At 42.0% G+C, this 27,617-nt stretch overlaps 1 protein-coding gene across 2 annotated transcripts in view; it reads right to left on the minus strand.

The window, feature by feature from the left end:
- Positions 1 to 27,617, minus strand: part of SLC22A23 (solute carrier family 22 member 23) — a 114,109-nt gene that overhangs the window by 79,799 nt on the left and 6,693 nt on the right. For both annotated transcript variants that reach the window (XM_061995210.1, XM_061995209.1), the window contains exons 2-3: positions 16,147 to 16,250; positions 10,979 to 11,133 (exon numbers count right to left, since the gene is read on the minus strand). In XM_061995210.1, the coding sequence (XP_061851194.1) occupies positions 10,979 to 11,133; positions 16,147 to 16,250 (259 nt within the window). The remainder of the gene's footprint in view (positions 1 to 10,978; positions 11,134 to 16,146; positions 16,251 to 27,617) is intronic.

Below are 27,617 nucleotides of genomic sequence, written 5' to 3' on the forward strand. Positions count from 1 at the left end.
CCCGTGTGGTTTTTGTTCCTTTTCTTTCTTTCAACTGCTCTCATAAAGCTGTAACCTGAGTCCTCTATATTCAGGAGATAGCTATATCGCCTACCAGCACAGGAGTGAACTCAGAGTAGAGGCAGCACTGGAACTGGAGAAGGCCCTTGAAGAGCTGACAGAGCAGTACTTTGTTCCTTCTGGACAGCAGTTTCACATCAAGCAGAACACTTTAGGGATTAATTAATTTATTTATTTTAGAGAACAATCCCTGGTGCATGTGCTTAAATCTCTGTTGAACACTTCACAGAGAAAACATCCTCCTCATTTCTCCAGGGAATTAGTCTCAAGTGTTTGGATAACAGTACACAACGTAATCTACCTGTGCCTTAGCATCAGGGCACACAGCTCTTCCAGTATGCATTTTTAGCTGAATTATTAATTACAGTGCTCCAGCAGACCTTGACCTCTTCCACTGCACTGTGGCCTTCCTGTCCTTGGCTGGCTGAGGCATGCGCAAACATTGTGCTCTGCTGCTGCTTCTGCCAGAGATTATTCCTCTCTGAGAATAAACAGCAGCACAATGAAATGTGTGCCCTTAATCTAATACATTAAATACATGAGGTAAGACACTGATGGAGATACGTTTACACTTAAATGCACAACAGTATGGGAGACGACTGAGGCACCAGTGTGTGAGCTAATAGTTTGCTCTATGAGAGAGTGATGCCTGCCACAGGAATAGGACAGAAAGATGAAGGAGAAGCCACAAGAACATTTAGCCTGCCCTGAATTTCTCCAAACCCAAGACAGAGAGAGATACTGATGCATTCAGTAGTTGGGGAAATAGCAATGTGCCTAGGTGGCCAGGAAGGCCAATGGCAACTTGACTTGTATCAGAAATAGAAATTGTTCCCTTGTACTCAGTCCTGGTGAGGCCACACCTCAAATACTGTGTCCAGTTTTGGGCTCCTCACTACAAGAAAGACACTGAGGTGCTGGAACCTGTTCAGAGACAGGCTTCATGCTGGCGTAAAGAGTATGGAGCACAAACCTGATGATGAGTGATGGAGGGAAATGAGGTTGTTTAGGCTGAGGGGAAACATGATCACTGTCTACAGCTACCTGAATGGAGACTATGAGTGAGGTGAGAGGATTGGTCTCTTCTACCAAGTAATGAATGATAGGAAAAGAGAAAATGGCCTCAAGTTGTACCAGGGCAGGTTTAGATTGGCTATTGGGAAGAACTTTTTCACTGAGAGGCTTGTTAAGCATAGGAATGGGCTGCCCAGGAAGGTGGTTGAGTCCCCATTCCTGGAGATACTTAAAAGCCATGCAGATGAAGTGCCAAGGGACATGGTTTACTGATGGGCTTGGCAGTGTGGAGTGAGTGGTTGGACTCCATGATTTAAAGGTCTTTTCCAACCAAAATGATTCACAATTCTCTGAAATCACACAGAGAGACAGAGTAACATGGATCCAGAACTTCTGTTGCAAATACTGGACCATGCTCCTTCCCGTAGTTCAGCACAGACACTGTCCATCAAGGGACAGTTATAGTTCCAAGCCATGGAACAGTCTTCAAATACCCTTTTTTCTTCTCTAAGATACTTCCTATTTTATTACGAAGCTTAAATTCAAGATTATCTGTAGTTGAAAGATCATATTGGTGACTAAATTTCATATATGTAAAACTGAAGTAGTGTTTGCAAAGATCTGCGCATCATTCACTACACTCAGTAAACTCACTTCTCTTATGATTTACACCATAACAGGAATCCAAAGAATGTGAGCAAACAAGTTTTGAAGATACCAACAATCTCTTATGCCTCAACTTATCTCTAAAAACTACATAAGTGTACGTACAATTTAAGAAGGGACCAGATGTTCTCAAAAATAAAAAACCCAGCTCATACTTTGAGGTCCACCAGAGATTGCAGCATATGACTTATAAACAAATTCATCTGCAGCGCAGCATTGAGCAGTTTTCCTTTTTAAAAGAAAAAAAAATGAGTGAGCACTGGTACAGCATGTATGATTAAATTGTGTAGATTGGCAACAACTAAATGGAAGAACCAAAGCAGTAACATTTTTATTGTATCTGGCTAAACAATATGCATTTGTAGAAATGCTGCAATGAGTGCTGCCTGCAAATTTCATGCTTTGAGTGAAATTTAATTAACTCGAACTAGTAAAAATCCCACGGGGTTATGTTATTTGTAAGCGAGAAAATAGGAGTCATGTCTGCGTGACTGGGGATGGAAATTTGGCTAGCCTTGTTAAATTACAGTTCCTCTTGAAAGGCACATAAATATTTATGTGCATTTGTGTGCTGACATTTGTTGCTGGACTTGAATATTCAAGTCACTACAGATAACTTCTAAATCCACCTTTCTCATACACATGGTTTTTCCTCTGTGCACATCCTGTTGCCATGATAATTTGGCTTCTATTTTCCCGACAGGCCAGCATGTAGGGAGAGGCAGGAAAGGGAAGCAAAGCCCTATTCATTCATTGGGGATTTATGAACCTGTACGTATTTCCTCTTGCAGCAGAAATGTAATGCATGCACACAAGAGTAACGTGCATATGCCTGTGCCTCACTGGGGAAAAGCAGCTGGGGAAAAAAAAGAAAACAACCTTGTATGCTGACTATCTCAGGGCTCATTGTTGCTCATCTCATTTCCAACAGTAGCCCATCCAGTTTTCAAGTTCTGCCAGGCATAAGAACACACAGCTAAGGAACAGTATTGGTAAAGCTCAGTGAACCAACAGATATAGCAGAAAAGGTTTTACATGAATGGCTTCTCTCTGATACTCTCTGCAACAAACTCAGTTTTCTGCTAGAAAAAATAAAACTAAAAAAAAAAAAAGAATCACAACTACCAGAGCTTTCACATGCCTGTCTCTGACCCACTTGCATTTCTCAGAGGAAAAAGAAAACTCACAACATATCTCTCTTTCTTTTTCTGTAAAGTCCTGCAACATGACTAGGGGTAACAGACATAAGCTGGAACACAAAGTTCCACTTAAACACAAGGAAAAAGTTCTTTGCTGTGCAGGTGAGGGAGCCCTGGCACAGGCTGCTCAGGGAGGGTGTGGAGTCTCCTTCTCTGGAGGTTTTCAAACCCACCTGGACATGTTCCTGTGTGACCTGATCTGGGTGAACCTGCTTTAGCAGGGGGTTGGACTAGATAATCTGTAGAGGTCTCTTCCAATCCCTGCCATTCTGTAATTCTATGAAATCATGGAAGTATGGGATTAATCACAAAGCTGCAACGCTATTAGACATATGATATTTCTGCACTCAAAATCTTAGAACTGCAAAATAGATAATCCTTTCCTGGTCAAAATATGCAGAGTAGTTGGAGCTCAGGCACTGAGCAGGGCATAGTGGGAAGGCTTTAATTTGCTGGTGAGCAGGATCTGACCCAACAACTGCTGGGAGGCCTCCTTGGCAGTACCACTGTGATGCACTCTGGGGAGAGAGGCTGCACCAGTGCACAGCTACCCAAAGACTCTGTGAAATACCAACCACTCACCTTCTCGATGGCAGAATTAGCCACTTGGGACAGGCCTGGCATGGATGCATGCCCTCATGCGAAGTGAAACATTTGCTACCAGAACACTAGCTTGGATCTATATAGCATGGAAAAGTCAATTAGCAGCTGTCTTACAACAAGGGGAGAAAATCCACAAAGAGCGGACTGTTGACAACTTACTCTTACATTAAGGCTCTAACACCACTTCAACCAAGTCAAAGAACTGCAAATAAAAGGCAACTTCCTGGACTTAAATATACACCTGTCTTTAATACGCTCTTATAGTTTGAAGTCATGGTTGTATGAGCAGCTGACACAATGCAAAAGAATTTGGAAGAGGATGAGAGGAGCCTCTCTCATTTCCTTTCAGTGGCAGGAAGCTCTTAGCTGTGTAACAGTGATGAACAGACACAGGAGCCTCTTTGACATTGTTCAGATTAAAACTAAAAATATCCCTAAAAGTGTCCCTACAATCCTGAAGAATTACAACTATTTGCATAACAGAAGATTTTTACATATTGTGCACAACGAAACTGCTGGAGTTGGTTTGGAACAATTAAAAGATAGACACTTCAAATGGTAAACATAAAATGTGTTTTGAGCTGGGGAAATTGTGAGTGTCCTCTAATCTCATCTAATCTTTCATCACCACAAGCATGACAACTGCAGTGTTGCATTCCCAATTGACCAGTCATACAAAAAGTACCTCAGATAAAATTAATTCCTTGGGCTTTTTGTCTCATTGACAACACATAAGACTTTCATGGATTGCAATGGAAAAATTCATTAAAATTAGATCCTGTTGCAATTTGGGCATTAACCAAACACCTTCTAACCTCCTAAAGAGCTTTAGAAAGATCTTTCTTTTATTCCCCTTTGGCATACTTCAAGAGTTTGTATAAATTCATTTCAAATAGGCTGCCTCAAATGGTTACAGTTTTTCCAGGACTCAGGACAGTATGTTAGCAATGCTTCAAGGGCATGTTTGCTTCAGAACACTGTTTGAAGGGGTTAAGGTAACGATGAGGGCCCACACGGTAACAGCAACCACCACATCCCTAGAAGAGCCCATATCCACTCAGACCTTGAGAAAAGGGAGGGAAATTCAGAGGAAGCGCTGAGGAGAAAGAGGTCAACAGGTTATATGAGTCACAATTTGATTGTACTGAAAGAAGCAATGTGGAGCAAGGAAGATTTATACTTATAAGGAGAGTACTGAAATTCCAATAACCTTTTCCACTCTTGCACAAATTGAGCCCACAGGCATTTGCTAAAAGGCAAACATAAGTTCTTTTTCTGAGCAGCTGGAGTGCCTCTGCTGCATACCATACTTTAACATTTCTTCCACAAAACAATTAAAAATGCAGAGGTGCTGTTTTCCAGAAACTCACTTCCCATCTCAACGTTAGAACAGCCTGTGGCTGCTCTTCAAACAAAGCACTTTGGTATCATGTAACAATTAACGGTCACTTCAGGGCCAATCCAGTGAGCTTTCTGTTCAGTGGATCCCTCTACTAGATCTGCGTCAAGTGACTCAGAGCAAGGAAAGGCTGGTTACATAAACAGAAGGTAGGTGGCTTAACAACCTTGATTTTATCACAGACCTGTCAGCAGAGAGAACTGCATGTTACCGCAGAGCAAACGCACATGTCTATGCAATGGCAGGGAGGCAGATGTTTTCCATATCCTCCAATTTGGGAATGCTTTGTAGAGTTATTTATTGAGCTGATTCAGATTACACAGAATAACTTCAGAGAGTTTGGTTTCTAGTGCTTCACCTGCCTTGCCTTGCTAAGGCCATGCCTGCTGATGAAGAGTTAGGAGAAAGTGGAAATGGAGAATAAAATCAAGAATTCTATTGTTTAGACCTCAAAGAGAGGTGGGAATTATAAATTTCAGGTGCTTCAGGATCTTAGAGCCTACATACTTCTGGGAGATAGAAGAAAAGGAGGCAAAAAAGAAAAGTGTCACCCTTTACATTGACACCTGATTGGAAGCAGAATTATTTCAGAAATCTCACATCACTACAGCCCAACACTCAAGAGGCTTCCATGCTCCATTTTGGCACTTGCTCATTCTCCAGCCTGGAGCAAGCTTTCTAGCACACTGCTCTAGCTTTCCAGGATACAAGTTTAAAAAAACCAAAAATCTTAAGAAGTCACATTTAGCCTCTCTCAGATCACTGCCTGTGTAATTTACAGGAGTAACAGGTTAGACTGACCTAGTAATAAATGAGAAAGATACATCACAGCTGGACACCTTAACCATTCTGGGAGCCTCTGCCAAGCTTCTCCAGGCTTTTGAAACACAACCTATGATTTTCTACCTTTTTTCTTTTCACAGGGAGAGAGAAATAACATGCCTACTCACTCTGCTACTATGTGTCACAAGAGGACCCCTGCTTCCTTGCTCCAACCTGAGAAGATGTCTTCCTTTCAACAAAGGTATTTCCACAGCCTATTTACTGATTCATTCAAGCCTAGACTTTCATTTTGCATCATAATCTGTAGTTCAGTCATCCATGAAACTACTGAACAGCCTGCAATTTTGTGCAAATCTGCTTCCATGGCATGTGCTGCCTGAGCTCTGGTATGGCCATTAGCGATGGCACACAGCATTTGAAGGGAAGGCTTGTTAAACCTACCAGGAACATTTGTCAACACAAAAAAACTCAACTCTTCTCCTCTCCTTTAAGAAGCGCAATTAATACCATCATCCTAGTTTCCACTCCAGAATGTGGCAAAAGCAGGGACATCAGTGAGGAAACAGATATGGGTAGGTGGTGATCAGTTGGAAGGGAATGCTTACTTCTCTTCATTCACATAACTGGCCCTGCCTGGTGTGGAGCCACCTTCCTGCTCTATCCCCCAGGCATAGGGATACGATGCCCAGTAGGTCTCCCAACAGAACTGGAGAGAAGATCAGAGTGCACATCCCATTGACAACACCACACTTGATCTTCTGCAGAGGACCTGGGGATGCTAAACAATAGCTGGCTGAACATGAGCCAGCAGTGTGACCAGGTAGCCAAGAAGGCCAATAGCACTCTGGCTTGTATCAGAAACAGTGTCACCAGCAGGACCAGGGAAGTGATTATCCCACTGTACTCAGCTGAAGGAGCTGGAGTTCTTTGGCCTATGGAAGAGGAAGCTGAGAAGAGACATGATCACTCTCCACCATTAGTTGAAAGGAGGTTGTAGCAAACTGGGGGTTGGTCTCTTCTCCCAAGTAATGGATGACAGGACAAGAAGAAATGGCCTCAAGTTGCAACAGGGGAGTTTAGAATGGTGATTAGGAAGAATGTTTTCACTGAGGGTGGTTAGACACTGGAAGGGGCTGCCCAGGGAGGTCGTGGAATCACCATCCCCAGAGATATTCAGAAGACACAAAGGTGAGGTGCTGAGGGACGCAGTTTAGTGATAGGCTTGGCAGTGTGAGGTGAGGGGTTGGACTTGATTTTAAAGGTGTTTTCCAACTGAAACACTTCTGCGATCTCAGATGGCTTCCCTTGCAGAAGGCTTGGGCAGATGCCGGTGCCAGCACAGCTTGGGCAGCAGCACATGAGAGCAAAGGAGCAGAACGGGAGGGGGAACTCCTGCCTGCTGCCATGAGAGTTCTTGCAACAGCTCACACCAACTTGTGAAAGTGAACTCTAAGGAAGGAAGTCATGCTGAGTCAGCTGCAGCATCTGGCCTTCTGCACAAGCACATGGGAAAAGGCTTCCCTGTTGCCACAGCTAAGGCCATGCTGCAGAGAAACTGAAGTGACCCAGAAGCAACACCCTCCCCGCCCTTGAGACAATCAGATTTGCTTTCTCCCATGACTTCCACATTTGCTGAGTGTACTTTGTCCCACATGAGTTGCAACCAGCAAGCAGAGCTATTTGCAGTAAGAGCAGCAACGCCTCATCTGCTGTACATGTCTGCAGACACCAGCTGAGGTATTACTCAGGCACACATGACCCTGCTCTGGGCTCCCACATCTATTCCCTTCCCTCTCAGCCTGTTCAAAGAAAACTTCTTGCAGGATGGGTTTAGGGCTTTCCACACCAATGGGTAAACTCAAACCTCCTCTTCTTCAGCTGGGCAGCAGGCCACAAAGTGCTGTGTATCCAACCATGCTAAGCCTGCAAGTGCAGGGTGCCCATCCTTCCTCCCTGGATGAGAACACAGCAACACATACTGGAACAAAGAGCTCCCTCAGAAAAAACAGCTCTTCCATTGCATTCTCTTAAAGAACCTGTCCTACAGGCTACCAGTCTACACCCTTTCCTACATTTAACAGCTGAGTAGGTTGTACATCCCCTTCCAGCCACTGCAGACAGTGTTCCTTAGCGCTCTTCCACCATTTCTCCCTCCAGGAAATTTTGCCTCCATTCCCAGCACCCTCCTCCAACAACGGACAGTCCATTTCCTCTGAAATCTGCTCAGCAAATACAGCAGGTGACCTAAACAGGCTATCACAGCAGGAAGCTCCAACTCTGTGCTTCAGATGACTACTGAGCATGACATACCAGGAATCACTTTTTCCTCCTTTCCTCCTTCTTCCTTCCTCCAAGGATCTTGCTGGGGCCTCACCACACAAGAGGTGTGCCAGCTGCTCAGGAGCACAGGAACCCATTCAAGGTTGGTATGAGGCAGGAAACTGCGTCTAGAAGACAGTAGAAGCTCCTCCACGACACAACAGCATGAAACAAAAGCCTTCCAAAGCTGTATTTGTTCTGCAGAAAAGAATTAACCACCTTTCATCCTCCCAGATGACACAATGATCCACAGGGACTCAAGAGGAGAAAGCCTCAGGTTCATTTCTCCTCTGCTTCACAGCAAGCACCATTCCCTGGCTCTTCCTGCAAGTTACCTAGAAATTGCACCTGAAACACGTTTTCCAACCGAACTAGAGCAGCTGCAGGAAAACCGTTTCAGTTTAGCAAATTGACATCCAAAGTGGTTTCTTCAGACAAGTCCAAAGAAGCTCTGGGCAAGAGGCTGTTATTGGAGGCCACGAGAAGCTTGCTCACGACATCACTGAGGAAAGGCAGCAGAGCAGCACAGGCATCCTGGGCTCACTGCTGTCCCTTCATGGAAAGCAAAGCTCATCCCGGGGCAGACAGGCAGACAAACAGTCTGAGGTTTTTACAAAGAGTATGGTTTGAATGGTGACAGCAACTCAACCTTGACAGCTCTGCATTTTAAAGACAACACTTTGGTGCTGTTCATACTCCCAAAGCATCCAGGACTGTTATTTACAATTTCCCTTAGGCAGGCTATAAATTCCAGCACAACTAGCAAGTGTAACACAGGGTAAAAGGATCCCTGTGGCAGGCTAATTACCTTTGCAAGCTATGCAAGCTTATATCGTTTGCTTCTGCACGGTAGCTTTGAGAACTTCAGCTAATGACTGTGTCTAGCAGATCAAACTTTTCACATACTATTGTTCCACTGAGGGCAGCCAAACCAAAATTCAGCTGCAACATACGTCCAGGGGAAGAAATCAAGGCCATTACGAGAACGAGAAGAGGGACTATGAAACAGAAGGTGACTCCACAACGGAGTACAACAGCATGCTACAGGCTCCAACAAAAAGGGAAAGGTAGTAAATCTATATTGAGAGGAAGCCTAACACATTAGGACTACTAAAACTAAAACCAACACCACTACCAAGATAAACACAAACCCCTGTTACTCCCATTCTCTTACGACTTAAAGGATTAATCTTCTTCCATAACTCTACACCAAGATGCCAACTGGTTTGTTTAAATGAAAATATTTAATATAGAGAAATTTACTCCCCTTACCTCCCCTGCGACAAAGTCAGAAGATTTATTAGAGGTGCAGATGCCTTTATCTTTCATGTTCACTCACTTTATAGACATACAGTGACATTCGGGCTGCAGCTAATTTCACACAGATCCCACCTAACACCTACTAACTCTCTCTATGCATTGTCTATTCCAGACCGCAGTTAAAGGGGAATTAAAAGGGAAGAAAATCCCTCAAAACCCAGGCTCAAATCCTTTTTCTGGATCAAGCAGAGCATGAACTAATTGGGAAATGTCTGATCTAAGGTGTGACATGCACTCTCTCACTCTGATGTCAAAAGGTCCATAATGGAAGTTTTACTCTGATGGCATTTCCCCATGAAAATTTGCAGTTGCAATGACCCTCTTGAAAGTTAGAAAAAAACCACCAACCAACAGAAACCAACATGCTGCATTGGGCTGTGAAAAATCCCAACAAGTCTAATTTTCCACAGAATGTCCTACTGGTAATGACTGAAGTGCCCCCTCCCACGGGAACCACAGAGGTTAAACTACTTCCCAGTAAAAGCTTAACATCTTCAGTGGTCATTTCGGACTTTTGTGAAAAATTCTCACTAGAGATTACATGACCAAAGGCAACAGAAGAACCCCCCCATGTATCTTGGGTACTGTACCAGCTATAACAGAGAACTGCAATACAGAACAAATGTGTACTTCTAGGCAGGCTTCTTTCCCCTTGGAAAAAGCAAACCAAAACCAAAAGCGGTGGAAGTTAATACTACGAAACACTCCATGCACGGGAAGGAGATATCGTGCTAAGTCTTGATGGGTTAGATATCATCTACAATAGGAAGTAAATAGAAATCTATTAAGATATGCACAGCAGCTTCCAGGATATATTTAGATATTACTTTTCCAGAGCCATAATAAAGAGTGGGCAATTTTATGTTTCCCTCAGCTGGTGTGGTACTATGTGTAAAATGGCCAAGGAAGCAGAGCTCTCAGATGAGCTCTCTGGAGCATATCCAAGGGACACAGACTAGTCTGGTTGCATCACCCGTCTACTCTCTGAAAACAAAGCCTCTAAAAGGGGTTCTTAAATCTTTTGGCTACAAGTTCAACAGTCATCCCAGATATGAGTATACAGACATTTTTTACAAGCTTTCCTTCAAGTTTCTCATAGTTATATTTCCCTCCTCATCAACAGACAAAACCAACATCAAAGTCTTGATAAAATGATTTCAGACTCTTCTCACATATTTTCACTGTACTTTAGATTCCTCAGGTAGGAACATGGGATCTCTTGCTGCAAGTAACAGGAATTTCTGAAAAAGTATCAGAATATATACTGCTAGATGACAACAGAAGTAAGGAGTCTCCTACTGAGCTCCATACTACAAGGTAAAATCCATTCTCATTACGCATTATGGCTATGACACAGGTGACTTCCAGGTTTAAATAACAACAAGTAATCTCAAAACACCTTGTAACTCTTAAAATGAGCTCTCAACTTCACAGACTGGTCTGTAGCAACCTAAAGAGACAGCTGCAAAACCTCTACCTCCTTACCAAAACTCAGGCCTAAAGCTTTTTCAGTCCATACAATTGTGGTTTGATCTGTTTGGACACAAGCAGGAAACCAGAGAAAAGCAAACCATGTACTCAATAAAGACATATTTGACAGGTTAGGCATACTCACTCAGTGCATATAGGGAGAGAACTATTCCAGCCAGGCAAAACCCCTCAAAAAACCTGAGTGTGCTGAACATGGTCACGTTCACTGACAATGCCACAGTCAGTCCAAATACCAAAATAAATATGACAGAGAAGAGCAGCACAGGCCGTCGACCAACCCTAAAACGAAAGGAATACAGAGAAACAGTGTTAAAAGCCAAGATGGACATATTGCTAGAGCATTACAACTGGCAAGGAGGGGAACAAGGTATGCAACCTCTTCCAAATATTGCCACTTGTTTTTAATACTTGTTCCATTCTTCTAATTTTTTTCTGCTTACTGAACTCCAGATTCCTCAGTTTTGCTTTGACAAACTGATTTCAGATGGGATTAACCAGAGACAGCACATTGTATTACTGCTTGATTTAACCAGCATTTTCAAAACACCAAAGATGAACAAGGAAACATCTAGGAATCACTGTAAGGCCAGAAAAAAGCACAAAACATGGCTCATCTCGTTGCACTGAGTCCTTAGACAATGGTAATGCTCACAGGAAAACAGTGTGCTCCAAGTTCATCCACCTTGTATTCCCAACAGCAGCTGCAGAGACCCATAAAAGCAGCCTGACTGGAGGGTGAGAAAGAAATTGCTCCAAAAATGATTCCTGTAAACTGGGGAATGAGTATTTGTAACTGTTCTTTGCAGGCAGGCTTTGCAGTTGCAACCTGTAGCTGTACATGTTGGCATAGTGCTGATGAGGAGGAAGAGAGACGCTGCCACTGAATGTGGGGGCACTTGCTGCAGAGTTTGGCTCTTGTATGTCAAAGGAATGTGAGATTTTTATGTTGTACTCATATGTTTAGTGTTTATAATTCTTCTTTCCCTCCTTGCTCTTCCTACGTGAGGTGATTGATATGAAGCACCAGAGTGCACAGCCATTTTTAAGCAAGAATTGGATCATTATGTGGAGTTTCCCAAAGTTTTTTTGACTTGTGAGCTCCCACAAGTTTTCCAGTGGAACGGAAGATCCCTTCTAGTTAGTTCCATATGCCATTTCCTCAAAGAATATACAAACTTGCTTTTTGTAGGCAGCTTTCACAGACCCTTTCAAAGTAGTCTGTCAGCTGCAAGCCATCTATTGGGTTGAATGTCAGCACAACAAAAAGCCTTTAAATCTCACAACTTAGTCCAGTTTCAGATGCTCTTCGATTATTTTGACAGATTGTTACCAGCATTTTATATATATATGCATTCACAATTAGGGTTTTGAATTTTGCTTTACTTAAAATGGAATGAGATCAATAAAGTACAAGGTGAAGGACTGAAAAGGAGATATTAATGGGTTTGGTTTAACATTTTTGGGAACTGGAAGAGTGCACCAGAATGTGCACCACTTCTTCAAAGGCATATCTAAGAAGGCAATGTCATGGCTCCTTGGATGAGGACAGGCTTACATTTTTTTTTCTCACCTGTAGCATCACCTGTGGACCACCTCAAATACTTAAATTGTTGGCATTAATCACTCAATGTTTTTAAAATGGAATGTGCAAACTGAAGACAGCAAGGTCCAAGCATGCTGCTCAAGATTGGTGTACAAACCCCAGCTCATTAGAAGATAAGCTGCTGCTCAGCTGGGGGTGAGAACGCAACATCAGTGTCTTGATGATAAGCAACACAGCAGGAACATGCTGGACACTGTGACAGCTACTGCTGTATGTGCTTCAGATGTTATATCTATGGAACACAATGCACTTGGACAAGGAGGGGAAGCAGCTCATACAAAACCTTGAATACAGAAAAAAACCCCTATGAGCTTTGCATTATCAGCAGTCCGTGCAGATTTTTGCAGTCCTGTTTTCTGTAATCATTAATTCATACCAACTAGTATTTGTGGAAGTGTTTTGTAGACCGAAGCCATTACACAAACACTCAGAATTAGGAACTGAATTCTCATCACAAGCCTGACCTGCTATTCCCTGACATTGATTTAAAGAGACTTCATACTCCATTTCTCTTCTTCCCCTCCTCCCACCCTCTGACATGAGCTTCTCCATCATTAGGATGAATTAGGTAGATTTTCTTCTAGCATTATAAAAATTCTGCAAATGAATGGTTGCTGCTCATGAAGAATCAGGAAATATCCATGAAAGCCAAATGAAGCCAGATAAGCCCTCCACTAAGAGGCATCATCACCACCTCACCCCAGACACAAACTAGTTACCTCCTCACCAAGGCTTGCAGCACATTCCTCAAAAATCAGAGCTCCAGGGCAGCTATCTATCAGCAGTGTTTTGACAGGACGATGTCTTAAAGCATAAAAAAGCCATTTACATGTAGATAGAATTATCTGAGTAACAGTACATGGAACTGCTTGTGAGAAACTAAGCCATACACAGTTTCCCTGGTAAGACAGCCCCAGGATGCTGTCTGCTGCCACTCAAACTACTCCTGAGAGAGCTTTCTGTGTCATAAAAGCCCCAGCCTACACTGCATACTATTATCAAGATCAAATGCTAAATGCTGCCTGCACAGGTAAATAACTAGAGATACAAGCAGCCCCAGGCTTTTGAAGAACCTGCAATACACAGAGTGTGATACACAAATGCATCAAAAAGATACTCCTAACACCATCAAAATTGCACCACAGGAGAAGAGGGAATAGTTTGAGGACAAGACTTCCTCTTCCCATGCTCCCACACGTGTACCTTGCCACCCTGAGAAAATTAAGCTTTGCTCTTGAAGCTGATCAAATTGCTCTTCCCATGTTGTTCTTTGCAGGTTCTTGGTTTTGAGACTTGAATTGGCACCAAGTCTCCAAAACACACCACAACAAGTGTTGGTACTGGGTAATGAAAGGCAGAGACCGACTGTCTTGTTGCTACAGAACCACCAAGCCCACCTGCTGCAGGAAGAAATCTTTCACAGAGACCTCCACAGTCCCTGTCCAGAGGAGGCCAAATTGCCAGCAGCACTCTGCCTATTGAACAACCTATTCAGGCATTGGACACAGTTGGTCTTTACACAAACATATTCACAGACCCTCTTCCTATAGATTTCTGACACACAGCTATCTCAGTGTGCACATCTATGATATTCTGAACATAGACACTCAGTTTACTTAGCAAATTAGCTTAATATGCTGTACAACTTGCCACATATAGTTTTAAAAGCCTTCTTTCAAAAAGGAAAAGTAAAGGCCCAAACTCTAATGGTACAAAAACCACTAAAGCACCTTTTAATTACCTACACCACAGAGTGATATGTAATTGAATCAAAGCAGCATTTTCATACATTATCCTAATCTCTCCTGCTCTTTCTTGAGATTGACTTATTTTTTTTTTTCTTCTTTTTCTCTTTTTACAGGTACAATTCCCTTTGTATTCATCTCTCCACACAATCCCTGCCTTAAAGGAAACTCAAGTTGGGAATGAATAGCAAAATAAATCCCCTTCAGATGGTCTTTTACCAGCCCCCAATGCTGCTGTTAAATGACAAAAAGACTATGGAGCACAGTACTCCTGCTGAGTCAGTAACATTAGATGGCAAAGATGGAGGATTGAAAAGGAACACCAGACCCAGTTTTGGTGGCAGCAAACCATGCCCTTTCTAGTTACCCACAGCAGGACAAGGGGGTCACTGTTCCCTCCAGCCACAAAACTACTCTTTTCCTCCTTTGCATCACAGCTGGAAAAAAGATTATCCAAAAGCTCTCCTAAAGTCACTAGACAAAATAAAGAGAAAAAAAAACCCTCATTTTTGTATCAGGGTAATTTTATGCTGCATTAGCTCAACTAAGCAGTTTGCAGAGGGGTCTAACAAGCACATGTGGCAGCACAAAGTACACACTGGGGACAGAAACGGATGGAGGAACAGGATGCTCCTTTTGGCGGCAGAGCCGTAGTACATCTGTCTACTGCAATTCTCTCTCAACGACAGCACCCTAGGCAACAAATTGTTCACTTATTTGTGACTTATTTGTCAATTACAGCAGTATTTTCCTAACTTGGGAAGAAGTCGGCTTTCCCCACATCGATTCCTTTTTAGGAAGGCTGAGCAAGGTCCCTCATTCATTTCCCCACTACACTATCTACGTGTTGTTAGAGCCTTGTTTTACTTTGGTATTTTAATCAAATTCAACTGTATTTCATTATGCATGTTCCCTACTTGACTGAAAAGTCATGATTGCTCGCTTGCCTAAAAGCTTTCAGTGACTATGCAAGAATTAAGATGCATTGTTGCTAAGAAAGCTTGAGCCAAGTTACTGCACAGTTGCAGGGGGCCTTTTCTCTCCCAACTGACTTTTGAGTTCTGATGCTTTGTAAGATTTCCCTAATCGGCAACTCCACTTCTTCCTTTCCTGTTTTAATAACGGCAAAAGAGTTAACTTGGGACCACTTAAAGTGCCAACTGTGCTGGAAGCCACTGAAAGATCTGGACAGCACTGCAGACTTATTGTTTCAGATGTTGCAAGTTTCCATTGAAATCACTGGAGCCAAGCCTCGAGTTTGGGTTTGGGTTTTTTTGCCTCCCTCTCTTTCACACTACAAGACCCTTTATTTGAATAAAAGCTGAACTCTCAGCATAACTGGAGTATCCAATAACGTTTTCACTACTGAAGTTTAAAGAATTGCACTCTATGCTTTTAAATTTAATACCCCAATATTACCAGCACATAAGTCAGCAATTCCTTAACATTACACCAAAATGTCTGCTTAACACAAACTTTAAAAATAGAACAATGGAAAAGCTTGCAAAAAACCAGCCTTCTGCCCATTGAAAGACACTGTGTAAGCACAAGGTTGACATTGCATTAGTCATGTATTCAGTCAAATCAATGCTGCTTCCAGTTTCCTTTATCCCTGTCTCTTGGTTAAAAAAACACAACAAAACAACCTAAAGGCTTCACATATACTTAGAAAACGCTTAATTCTGTACTAGCATTACAGCTGTAATCAATTGTGTCAGCAGGACAACTATCAAACAGTATATTTATGTTATTTACCTTGATATAAATTACTCTGTTCAATCAATTAACACACAGTTTAAAACTGTTTATTCATCATGCTTCTTCAGAACCTAAAAAACTGTTATGTAAAGGTTCTTCATGAATATAAAGTAGAAGAAAATCGAAAGGGTATTTAACACTGTTATTTATTTCTAGCTACATTGTATTAAGAGAGTTTTCACTTACCAGTCAGCTATACATCCTGTTATTAAGTGGCCGAAGATTAATCCTACCAGTAAGGAGAATTTAGCGATGTGGACTTTCCAGGCAGAATCGCAAACAAGATCCCACTGGAAGAAAAAGACAGATAAACTGAAATTAATTAGTTTTGCAGAAGGGTTTAGACATTCTAATATTGGTGTAGAGCTTCTTCCAAATTTCAATCCTAGTACGAGTACAAGGAAACAGCAGAGGAAAGCTTTCCAAGTCAAACTCCAGAACTCAAGAAGCAAATTAAGGACTCACTTCAGTGAATTTTTATCAGATTTATAATTAAATGACATGACAATATCCAACACTTAAACCTCCCCCTCTCCAGGCCATATGGACACTAGCAGTACTGGTGTGCCATAGAAGTCCCAGTCACCTACTATCAGAGCCCCATGAAGCCCACTGGAAGCAAGTCCAATAACTTAAGAGCAAGTTCTCCAACTGACTTCCTCAGGGCTGCTTTGCCACAGATTCCTGATGGCCATTAGCTTCAGGCTCTCACAGATAAAGGTTCAAGATGCTTTTGCTTTCAGAAAGGCATCCCAATTTCCCAGGTGATGGAAGGGGATGAAGACTAACTTAGGGCATGACTCATCAGGACAAGTCCTGGCACAGAGCTGGACAAGGTAACCGGAGATCCTGGGGCAGCCTTGTGACTACTTGAGACAGCAGCCCCCACAGCAACATTTCACAGCTCAAAGACCAGACAGAGCCTGAGTCTCCACACTAAAGCTATTCCTGATACCGAAATTGTTCTTTCTGTCCAAAGGAAGAGAAAACACAGGCACTCCGTCATTAGGACACTGCCTCATTCCCATGAGAAAGATGGGAACAACAAGGTTTCTAGTGAGGCTTCACTAAACTCATAAAACATCTTCCTCTGAGGCATTAGACTGAGCCTCAGGAGAATCAGGCTGCATTCCTGGCTTTAGTCCAACATCTTCACTGCCCTCAGACACGTAACTTAATCTTTCTCATGTGTAAAGTGTGGACAGTACTATTATACCCTTGAATAAATGTAGGAAGATATGTTTGTTCATGGTTTGTGAAGTATTCAAATAACAATGGCAATGGGAGTCACACAGATTTCATGAAAAATAAGTGTAGCTAGTTTTGGAGAGTCAGATAGTCCAGATTTGAAACTTTGCAGAACGAACAGGTTTTTGTGTGTAACATAATAGCAGCAGCCCTCCTGACACCAGTAACTGAAGTTTCATGGCCAAAAATGCAATGCAAAAAGTATGCAATTTATTTTTGAACCTCAGATACAACTTCAAAAGAAAGCTTCCCTCCAAAGAGTTCAATTAGGTGTGTCACACTTCTAAGCATTTCCATGACATCCAGTCCTTCCACAAATAAGGCTCACTCTGACACAGCCCTCTGGTTCAACATCATAGGAGACATCCTCCCTACAATATACCTACTCACCAAGAAGTATAATACTTCTGTGGCCAAAAGAAATGTGACAGCTTTCAGGCTCAGGCTTTGTTTTATTCAAATGTATTTTTGAGCTCCTCACTGCACTGATCTGTGCATGTCTGATCCTCCAACCTACAGACTGAAGGCACTAAGGAACCTAAAACAAGTAAAAAAAACCAGATGAGCAAGATTTTTTTTTCCCACCAGATAGCTACAAAGTATTTGCAGCAAACAGCAAGGTGAGGCAACAAGAATTGCCTTCCAAAGATGCTGATTTTTTAACAAGTATTTAGCAAGCAGTGGAAACATAGTTCTTAATATTTGCAAGTATAGAACCAATCTCCTGTTGTCAAAGAAAAATATATGCCCAGACAAGCTGCAAACAAAATTAAATTTGGGAGATACATCTTAGCTCCAGGCAGACCTCCGAATGCTCTGGGTTTATTTTCACAATACAGAAGGTGTACACGCAGCTTAAAACTGATAAATCATTTTTATTTGTGAGGAACAAGTTAAGTGTATTGAATAGTCATATTCATACAAGAACACTTCTTTAAGGCAATCTCTGCAAGTTAATTTTTAATATCATTGGTGTCAGAGGAACAGTAATATCATCCAAGTGCAAAAAGAAGACACAGATATCCCAGTGTCTTTTCTTTTTCACAACTTAGTATTGCTAGTCAAATGCACAAGCCCTTGCACAAGCACCAGGCAGAGAACATGCAGTACCAGACCACATCCATGAACCTTTACCTACGTGTAAGAGCCAAAACCTCATGAAGGGCTGTTGTGAAACTCCAGGCCAGGACAACAGATGTCAAACCACTCAGGCACACAGAGAAAGAGTTTAAAAGTAGAAAAAAAGTCAACCTATGTGCCTAAAACACATCCACTCCTTTTGATAACTTATCTGCAAGTCATCATTCGTTTGTTTGTTTTTAAGGCTATTGCCCAACTCCCCAGCCACTCTGAAAATAAAAACATGTATTTCCTTACAAAGGCTGTGTCTGGCTCTTTCCTGTCCTTCTTTAAGTACTCACACTGCAGCCCAGTGTAAATCAGGGCTGATGCCCCAAGCTCACAAGGCAAACATAGTGTGGGTGCAGAAACGCACAGGCACTCTCTGATCTTCCCCAAATCTCTCACTCTCCAAAACTCCCAGAACTCATCAACGGCAAAATGGTGAAATACGGTGAAACTCCCAGAGAGTCTGCCACGAGCCCAAATTACTCGCCCAGTATGAAGAGCACTATCCTGGTTTCTCCTCTAGCAGCTGTCACAGATCAGAGGGAGGTCGCTGCAAAGCAGTTATCCAAAATAAATTCAGCAGGACTGTGGTGGGTGTCATCAGGGCATTCGACTCAAAGAGACAGAAGAAGGAGAGGACACAAAAGAAAAAGAGATGCTGCAGTTAAGAGCTGCAGGTAATGATGACATTAATAGGACAAAATACATATTTAATAGCTCAAGTATCATCCTCACCCATCCTCCCTCATACAGCAGCAGAATAAACCAGCAAGACTTTGTCATGCTGAAAGTGATGGAACTTTGACAGACCTGCACTCCCTCCCCCATCCTTTCTCCATGGAAAAGCCAAAGGCAGATGACTGCAGCCTCAACTGTGAGGAGCTAGAAGTAAAGTAGGAACCATTATGTGCGTTAGTGCTGCTTCTCCCCTTCCATACATCTGGGCTCGGCAGAGCACAGTGCATTTGCCATGTGCCCACATGGCATAGCTGTGCCCAGAGCCATGGCAAGTCCTGCTGTAAATGCCACCCTGCAAACACAACACTCAGATTTGCTTCATAGAGAAAGGAGTGACTGGATTCCTTGTCTCTACAGAACAAAATGCTGGGTTGGGCAGCACTGATGATAGTTCAAGTGGCACTCCAAGAAAATCCGTATTGGGATATTATTTTGGCTGGAAACTAGGCAGTAATCCTCTACTGCCACTTACAAAAGGTAGATTAATCTGTTACAAGCAGGGAGGCCACTAAATCCCATGACTGCTCTGTCTGAATCCCCTGGTGTCCCACTTGGGAGTTAACAGCACCTAGCCTGAAGAAATGATGCTGCTAAATTTACAGTGTCTCTGGGTTTTGTCTGCCATTCTGTCCTCCATCCATCCTCCTAATGCAAGAGATCTGATAAAGTGACTTGCCTAAGCTAATAGGACTGTATTGTTATGTTGAAACTAAATTAACTGTATGTGAAATATACCAGTGGAAAGGGGACATTTTAAAAAATAAAAGGTTTTTTCATAGCAGTACAGCAATGTAGAGAACTTACCACCTATGTGGATGTGCAATATATTGCAAGTGGTTTTTTTCCGTCTTATGACAGCATTTTTGTCAAACCTTAAGGAGTCACACCTTCAGGATCCTAATGTTTAATTGATATCAGTGAGTCACCACCCCTGCTGTGAGTCACTAATCTTGACATCAAGATGGAGGACTTTTTGAAACCTAAGATGCTTGGGAAGGCATCTGGCAAAAGGTAATGCACACAAAAAGTAACCAGCCTGCAACTTCTTCAGAGTGGGTAAAAATCTAGACAGCACTCATACAGTGAATCCATATTTGCACTGAAGTTACAAAAGTTGCAAATGTAAAGTCTGCTGCATGCTTGTTACTACAGTTAACGGCTGCTGCCTCAAAAGCACTTGTTATCCAGAGGCCATAATGCTCTCTCTCTCTGTGATATCTAAGCATACTGAATACCCTTTGTAAAAAGGTCATAAAATGATATCTGCCAAGGATTTGATTTATGCCATCTTCATCCTAATTGCATGGAAAAGTGTAAGGCAGACTCTTCCGTCCTAAAAAGGGCAAAGAGATAGGATGAGAGGTGCTGCGGTCCAACACTTGCCCAAAGCCTGACGTGAAGAACCCACAAGAAGGGAGTTGGACATGCACATCCTTTCCCCACACTATGAGTTCAGAGCCTGTTTCCAATGACTGATATCTGGATTACTGCTGAAAGAAAGCAGATCCTTACCAAACAGTCTGTAGGTGGATCATTGCACTGCTCCAACTGCTCCCCGCATTTATTTCAGCACAAGGAGACCAGGGAGTCACCCATGCTGCACCCTTGGCCTTTCCCCAGCCAGGCAGGACTCAGCTGCTGTGCTGGCCTCTGCAGACTGCTCTGAGGCATGTAACATGCTCCATACACCATAAGCAGCCTCTTGACCACTAAAGAAAAGGTCCCATTTTCGGAGCTCCAGACTATACGTATGATGCATCCCACAGCTTACCACAGCTATAAATCCCTCCTGGGAAAAGCCACAAGTTTGCCTATACGTTAGATGGTGATTTTTAAAATCAGTAAGTGAAAAATAAGAATCTATCATTTGTCACTGAGATCTGTGTGTGTTGGGTGTCACCTTCCTTTGTTCCTGCCTTTCCTGCTTCATCTTTTCATAACCAAACCCTGTCAATTTTCCCTGCACTGCACTAGGATCCATCTTCTTTATAAATATTTTACCTACAGAGAGTTTAAGTTTATGATGTCTTCAGATTCTCCTAAAGTGTTTTTAAAAAAAAAAAACCCCACCCTTGAACTACAAAGTTGTTTTTCAAAAGAACACAATAATTTGTAAAAGCATCATGCATTTCATACCACATAGGTAACAAAAAGCAAAACAGTCTCTAGGTACTTATTCCTGGAGGAAAAGCTGCAAGCCAGGAGATCAAGCACTACAAAAACACCAAACAACCAAAAATACAAACAAAACAAAAACCCACTCCAAACCCACAAATAGAAAAGCTAAAAAAGTCAGTACTTCTACCCTAACATATCTACCACCTACTACTAATACCTTTTTCCAGTAGTAAACTATCTGAGTAAACTCATAGTTAGAGCAAGAGGAGAAGCTGTAGAAAAATACCCCTCCAGGCTGCTACAGGGCAATGCTTGTTCCCTCCTCTTCTCAGCTCCCAGTCAAAGACGACACTTGTGTACAAGTTCCAGAAAATGGTGTAAAGTGCAACTCTATAGTAGATACCTGTGCAGTTAAACTACACTGGAGAGGTCACAGCAGAAGCCTCCCAGAGGGATGCATCAGCCCAACTGCAACAATTCAAGTTGTGGTGGTCTGTGTCTTCAGGTGTGTCTATATATTCCTCTTCAGCTATGGCAACAATAGAGCATTTAAACTATTTAACCTTCAGGGTTCAGAGTGAAGGATGCCTCTCCTTTGAGATCACAACTGGGCAAAACACTCCCTGATCTGTATTTGTTCTTGAGAACACCTGGCCAAGTTTGACCATCAGTAAAACAAGTTAGATGGAAGTATCAGGAAAGTCACATTTCAAAATGGGGACATTAAGAAGAGTAAAAAAATTAAACAATTCTGTAAGACTTAAGAAGAAGGTTTAAAAATTAATTATTTCCTGTTTCTTTGACCAGTCACATTGAGAATCAAACATCTCCAAACTACATTGTTCCTTACATTTTTACTGGACACAATCAGACTTACCTGCAAAACAGAAGAGTCATTGCAAAAAAACACCTCAAACCAACAACCTCCTGCCAAAAAAAACCCCAAAACAGAAAACCAAAATACAAACTACCACACAAGAAAAACAACAAACCAGCTACTGAGAGGTTCTGGTTTTTGTTTTCTTTGAGTAGCCACTCAAAGAAGCCTACACCACCTCCACTGGAATGCCTCAGCCCACGATGCAGACAACATCTGACTTTTAAGATACTTCCTCTCTGTACAATGCTAAATCTCCAAGTGCTGAGTACATGATAAAGCTGAGGAAAGGTAAGTAAGTGGATGCTTTGGCTGAAAAATCTTCAACCACTGCTTACGAGCTCTTAAAGATAAAACCTTCTAAAACAAATTTCTACTAAACAAGTACATACTGGTATTTTGAGAGGTTTATAACCATCCAAGTTTGCAAGAACTTTTACTCAAGTAGCAAAAGAGATAGTGTTGGTATCAGAGTATCACCTTTTGCTCAACACCTGATGCCTTCTTGTTCCTGACAAATCTGGTGTCCTTATTACTGTACTCTGGAGCTTTATCTCAATAGATGCAAGGGTTTGTTTTGTTCAGCTTCTCATCCAACTCATTTTTCTTAAAGTGGGAACATTTTCTGCACTTTTCGTTCCCTGAAACCAGTAAACAATTTCTGATCACGGCAGACACTTGGCAGAGAAAGCTGTAGCCCAGGAAAATCACTCATGAGCAGTGAACACAAGGCCATCTACATAGAAATTCTCAGGTTGCTTTAACTATGGACACGACCAATCGGGCAACATACCATGTGAAAAATAAAGCAAAGAAACTATGTTTGATTGCTACCACAAAGTCAAAGGTTTTGGGGGCATGGGGAACGAGGGGAGCGGGGAGAGAGAAAGGGGAAAGGGCACGTGAGCCAGAGGACACATGTTTAGCAGTCTTCCAAGAAAGATATAATTAGATTCCACAGTGTTATATGAAAGGAGTTTCACGTACCTATGAAAACAGTTTCCATCCCCTCAGGACTGCACAATCACAGATTTCACTTCCCTAACGGTTTCAGAAGTTTAACAGTTAAAGTTGCTGTAACACATCCTTCAGAACCGCATTTCCCGATACGCATGGCTTAGCTGTGAAATTTCTACATTAATTTTTGAAGTGTATATTTTTTTAAGTCTACTACTTCAGCCTTAAAAATGAAGCACATAGGCTCAGTGCTGTGCTAACACACATCGCAGCATGAACATTGATAACCAAGATGGCACTTCCTCTTGGTAAGCCAATTCCAACACTCATGAGGATGGGACATCTGAGGCACAGGTCGTGTCAAGATGCTCGCAATCAGAGAAGCAGAGACATACTGTCTCTTGTATGAATTACTTCTGGGCAATGAGGCTGTCCACAGAACAGCCCACAAGGTGATAGATGCTGTCCTGCTCACTCACAGTGTGTGGATGGCTCCATTTCTCCCCCAGTATTAGAAAGGCAATGCTGACAGCAGATGCATTACTGCAGCATCTCCTGCCTGCACCCACCAAAGCAGTGTCAGGCTGCCAGCTGAGCTGCAGTGCACACATCTGCATGCCCTGTGTCATAGCTAATGCCTTCCAGTCACAGCTCACCTGGAAGAGTCGTCTCCCCAGTGTGGCAAGAAGCTCAAGCAGCACTGCAATCACAGAAGCAGCCCAAAACTTCAAATATACAAATGAACATAAGTCAACTTCCTTTCAGAGCCTATGAGCTAACCTGGAAAAGGCTTTAAACCGAATGTTCTGCACTAAATTATTTCTTAGTCTATGCCATAAGCAAAGAAGACCCTCCAAGCTATCCACCAAGCACATCATCAGAGTCTCAAGACAATGAGACGCCACCTGAAACACTGCAAAACTGGAAAAATTTCATCTGCCCTACAACTTCACACTTGAATCAGGACCAATTAGCTCTTCTGTTCCCAAACTTGCTCTCATCACAGTTCTGTTTCTCTTCCCCGTTGGGAGAAGGAAGAAGGAAGTTTGCTAAGTAAATAATCATCGCCAATATGTTAACAATTAAAATACGATTTGTTAATCATATGACCGTCTTCTCAATACTCAACACGATTAAATCAATTTCAGTAGCATCCATATACCACCCACTTCTCCATCAATACTGCTTTTATTTTACATAGCAGGAGTTCCCTTTATTCTGAAGCATTTTGATCTTCTCCAGCCTTCACCCTCCCCAGATTAGTCAACTAACTTGTTTCTCAGCTGATGCAATCTGCTTTTTCAAACTCCGTAATATCATCTAACATCAAAGAGTTGGGAGATAGAAAATCTTGCTTCCAGCTTTCATGAACACTATATTAATAATTTTCCCAGAGAACAGGATCGAGATATTTCCATCTCTCTTTTACACACCTGTGCTGCAAGTAAGTATCTTTTCTACACGTTCAACACCATTAGGAGCCACTGACACAAATCTGACTTTCATTTTAAACCTGTTCTTTGCTATAAGACCTGTAGTTTTTTGCCTCCCTCTGGTTGCATGAAAAGACCATAATCAACAGTACTTGTCATGGGACTGATGAGACGCACAAAGAAAAATGGTTTTCAAGTGCCATCCCTCAGTTTTCAGCTAACAAACACCTTGTTTTTTTAACAAGGTACGTGCTACTGGGACTGACTTGGTAACCAAACTAAATAAAAAGTTAAATTAGTTTTCAAATTTGTATTTAGATCATGTCTAAGCACTGCCAAGAAAAGCTATATGTAAAAAACACCCAACACTTTAGTTAAATATTAACATTCACTATCACCTGATAACTGAAAACAAGTTAACACATTGAAGGCTGGTGTTTTTAAGGCCACCAAAACCACATGTGCATAAAACTCAAGGCACACAAAAGGGCTGACAAGGCAAAATCTAATATACTACCTTATTGGGCCTTTTTAAAAACTGAGGGGAAACAAAACTTGAGAGAGTCAAGCATGGCATAAAAGTCTGAAATGGAGAAAGGGAAAGGAGAAGACAAGAGGAGGAAGCCATTCCTCACAAGAACTACTTGCTCAAAGTCACACCTTCATTTTGACATGCAATTATTGCTGCCATGACCGTGCCCTCTCATCTTATGAGGACTACAGCTGTTACAACTCAGGCAAGAAGAAAGGAGGGTGTGGGAGTGGGGGAGAAGGTCTGTTATTAGTTTAAACTGAAATAAATATTAAGGGAAATGAAGGAGAAAAAAAATATTCCACTTGTTTTACAAATCAAAATATGAAACTGATCTGTCAAGCAGACAATGTTTTACACAGCCCTGGGAGACAGAGCAGGGAAAAAAAGTCTTCCAGCTTAATTTACAGTCTCTATTATATGTGGTGTGGACATTGCTACATGCTACTCATGGACTTTGGTCTGCAGGTCAGGAGGAGACTGGGCAAATGCAGAGAGCTGAGTAACAGGGAGATGGTACTTGAGCCAAACTGAATTCCTCCACAACTATCTGGAGCTGAAAAACCTTTTCCAGGGAACCAGACCACCCTGCTCTGAAAACAGCAGGCAAGTATAACTATAAATCACATGCTGCTGGACACGGCAAATGCACCGCTTCCCTGTGCCTCACAAGGAGCATTCCCAATTCTCCCAGCTTTGCTACTTGTGGATCTAGAAAGGCATCACAGAATGGAGTAGCAGTACCATTCTATGATTCTATGATATAGTCACTTAGGCTTTTGTTCTTTTGTTTCAGTAGAACAACTGGCATTTGGGAATCTCACAAATTGAAAGACTAAATAAAAATCCTAACACAGCTTTGCACTAGACATTGGATTTTTTTGTGGAGAGGAGATGACTAAAGAAAGAAGAAAAAAACAAAAAGACTTCTCCAAAGGAACGAGTCCCACTCATGCCATTACTGTGGCACAGATTAGTGGGAGCTACTCAATACACACACACTGGGCATTGGCCCTGCACTGGGTGTGAGCGGGTGCAGCTTCAGGATGGCACCACAGTTATCAGATGCCAACACCAGTTTTGCCTGGATGCCTCTGCAACAAACCCTGATGACACATTCTGGAAGGAGCTGGAACTTCCTTTCTCCTCTCTTCTCCTTTGACTTTAAAAAGAAATTCAGTGTGCACACAAGTTCACCTGCTCTCAGAAGCCAACTGGAAAAAAAACTTCAAAACAAATTACATTATGAGAGCCAAGCACACATTTCAGAGTTGAGGCAATCAGAGTCCAAGAGAAGCCGTTCTGAGGGAATTCAGTGCAAGAATTGAACACTCAGCACTGGTGCAAAGCTGCAGCATCTTCCTATGACAGGGTTCTCCAGTCTTCTACACACCGTCTACAGCAAACTCCAGTCCTTTCTTCTAGAGCAAGATCTCAGCCTAACTACTCATGGGTAATGCAGCATGAGCCAGACTGAGTTGCAGGAGAACAGGAGGAGGAAGGGGTATGAAAGTGAGTGAGAACAACTGTCCCAAGCAGAGATGCCAGGTAGTGCAGGAGGGAAAGCAGGCAGAAACAAATAGGCTGTCCAGAGAAAACAAAAGACAAGGTACACAAAAGCACTGGATCCCTTTCAGCATTTTCTAAACTTAGCAGCTCTCTAGAATTCGTTTAGAAAACTTTCATTTGCGACTTTGCTCCACTAGTATGGCTATAAGTTTTTCAGTTAAGGAAAACCATGTCTCATGCTATTCCACATGTTATGTCATTAAAAAGTGAATACCTTCCTATTTGGCCGGCCTGAAGTCCTCACCTCGATATTACTATCGGAACTGGCTCCAAATTAGATGCCTTAAGTGCTGGTTCCTCCTCTTTGACAAACACTTCAAGAAAAACATGAGGTCATCTTTTATAATCACACTCTTGTAGCCAGAGTAAGAAGAAGTAAAACTGCTGGTGCACTTTAGAAATTTGAGTTTAGACTACCTGAACAGCTGGTAAATATACACCATAGCCTGCAACTTCTGTCACAGCATGGGCAGGGTCATTATATTTAAACTAAATGACTGAGATACAGAATGTATTAAGGAGTGGAAACAAAAACAAACCCCCCAAAACATTTCAAACATAACATCCATCCAGAAAAAAACCAAACCAAACTGAAAGAAAACAAACCAGTTTTTTTACATAAACACAGAAAACGATGAATACAGAAGGCTCAATAGAATGCAAGTAAAGCTGAGTATGACTCTAAGATCATTCAATACAGAATTGCCTTCCTAAAGGATCATTATTAGTTCTACCAACGCTACCAACTATTTATGGCAGGCTGAAATCAAAATCTTGTTTTCAATATGCTTTATCTTAAGGGGGATAATAAACATTATATACATTTCCTCTTGTGAAGATCATTCCAAACTAGCGAAAAAAACCTAAGACTACCAAAATTCTGACGTCAGTTTTGGTCTTAACCCACTCTGTTTCCTAGATCAATTGCTTCAGATTTTTTTGGCCCATACATAATGCCTCCCCCCAAATAAAACAATATCTATGCTCACTAAACAAATATTTATCTTCTGGTGATATCACACTTGCTTAACTGAAACATGGGGTGATTTGCTGTTTG

The sequence above is a fragment of the Colius striatus genome, chromosome 4 (genome assembly GCF_028858725.1).
Source record: "Colius striatus isolate bColStr4 chromosome 4, bColStr4.1.hap1, whole genome shotgun sequence".
NCBI classification, from domain to species: Eukaryota; Metazoa; Chordata; class Aves; order Coliiformes; family Coliidae; genus Colius; species Colius striatus.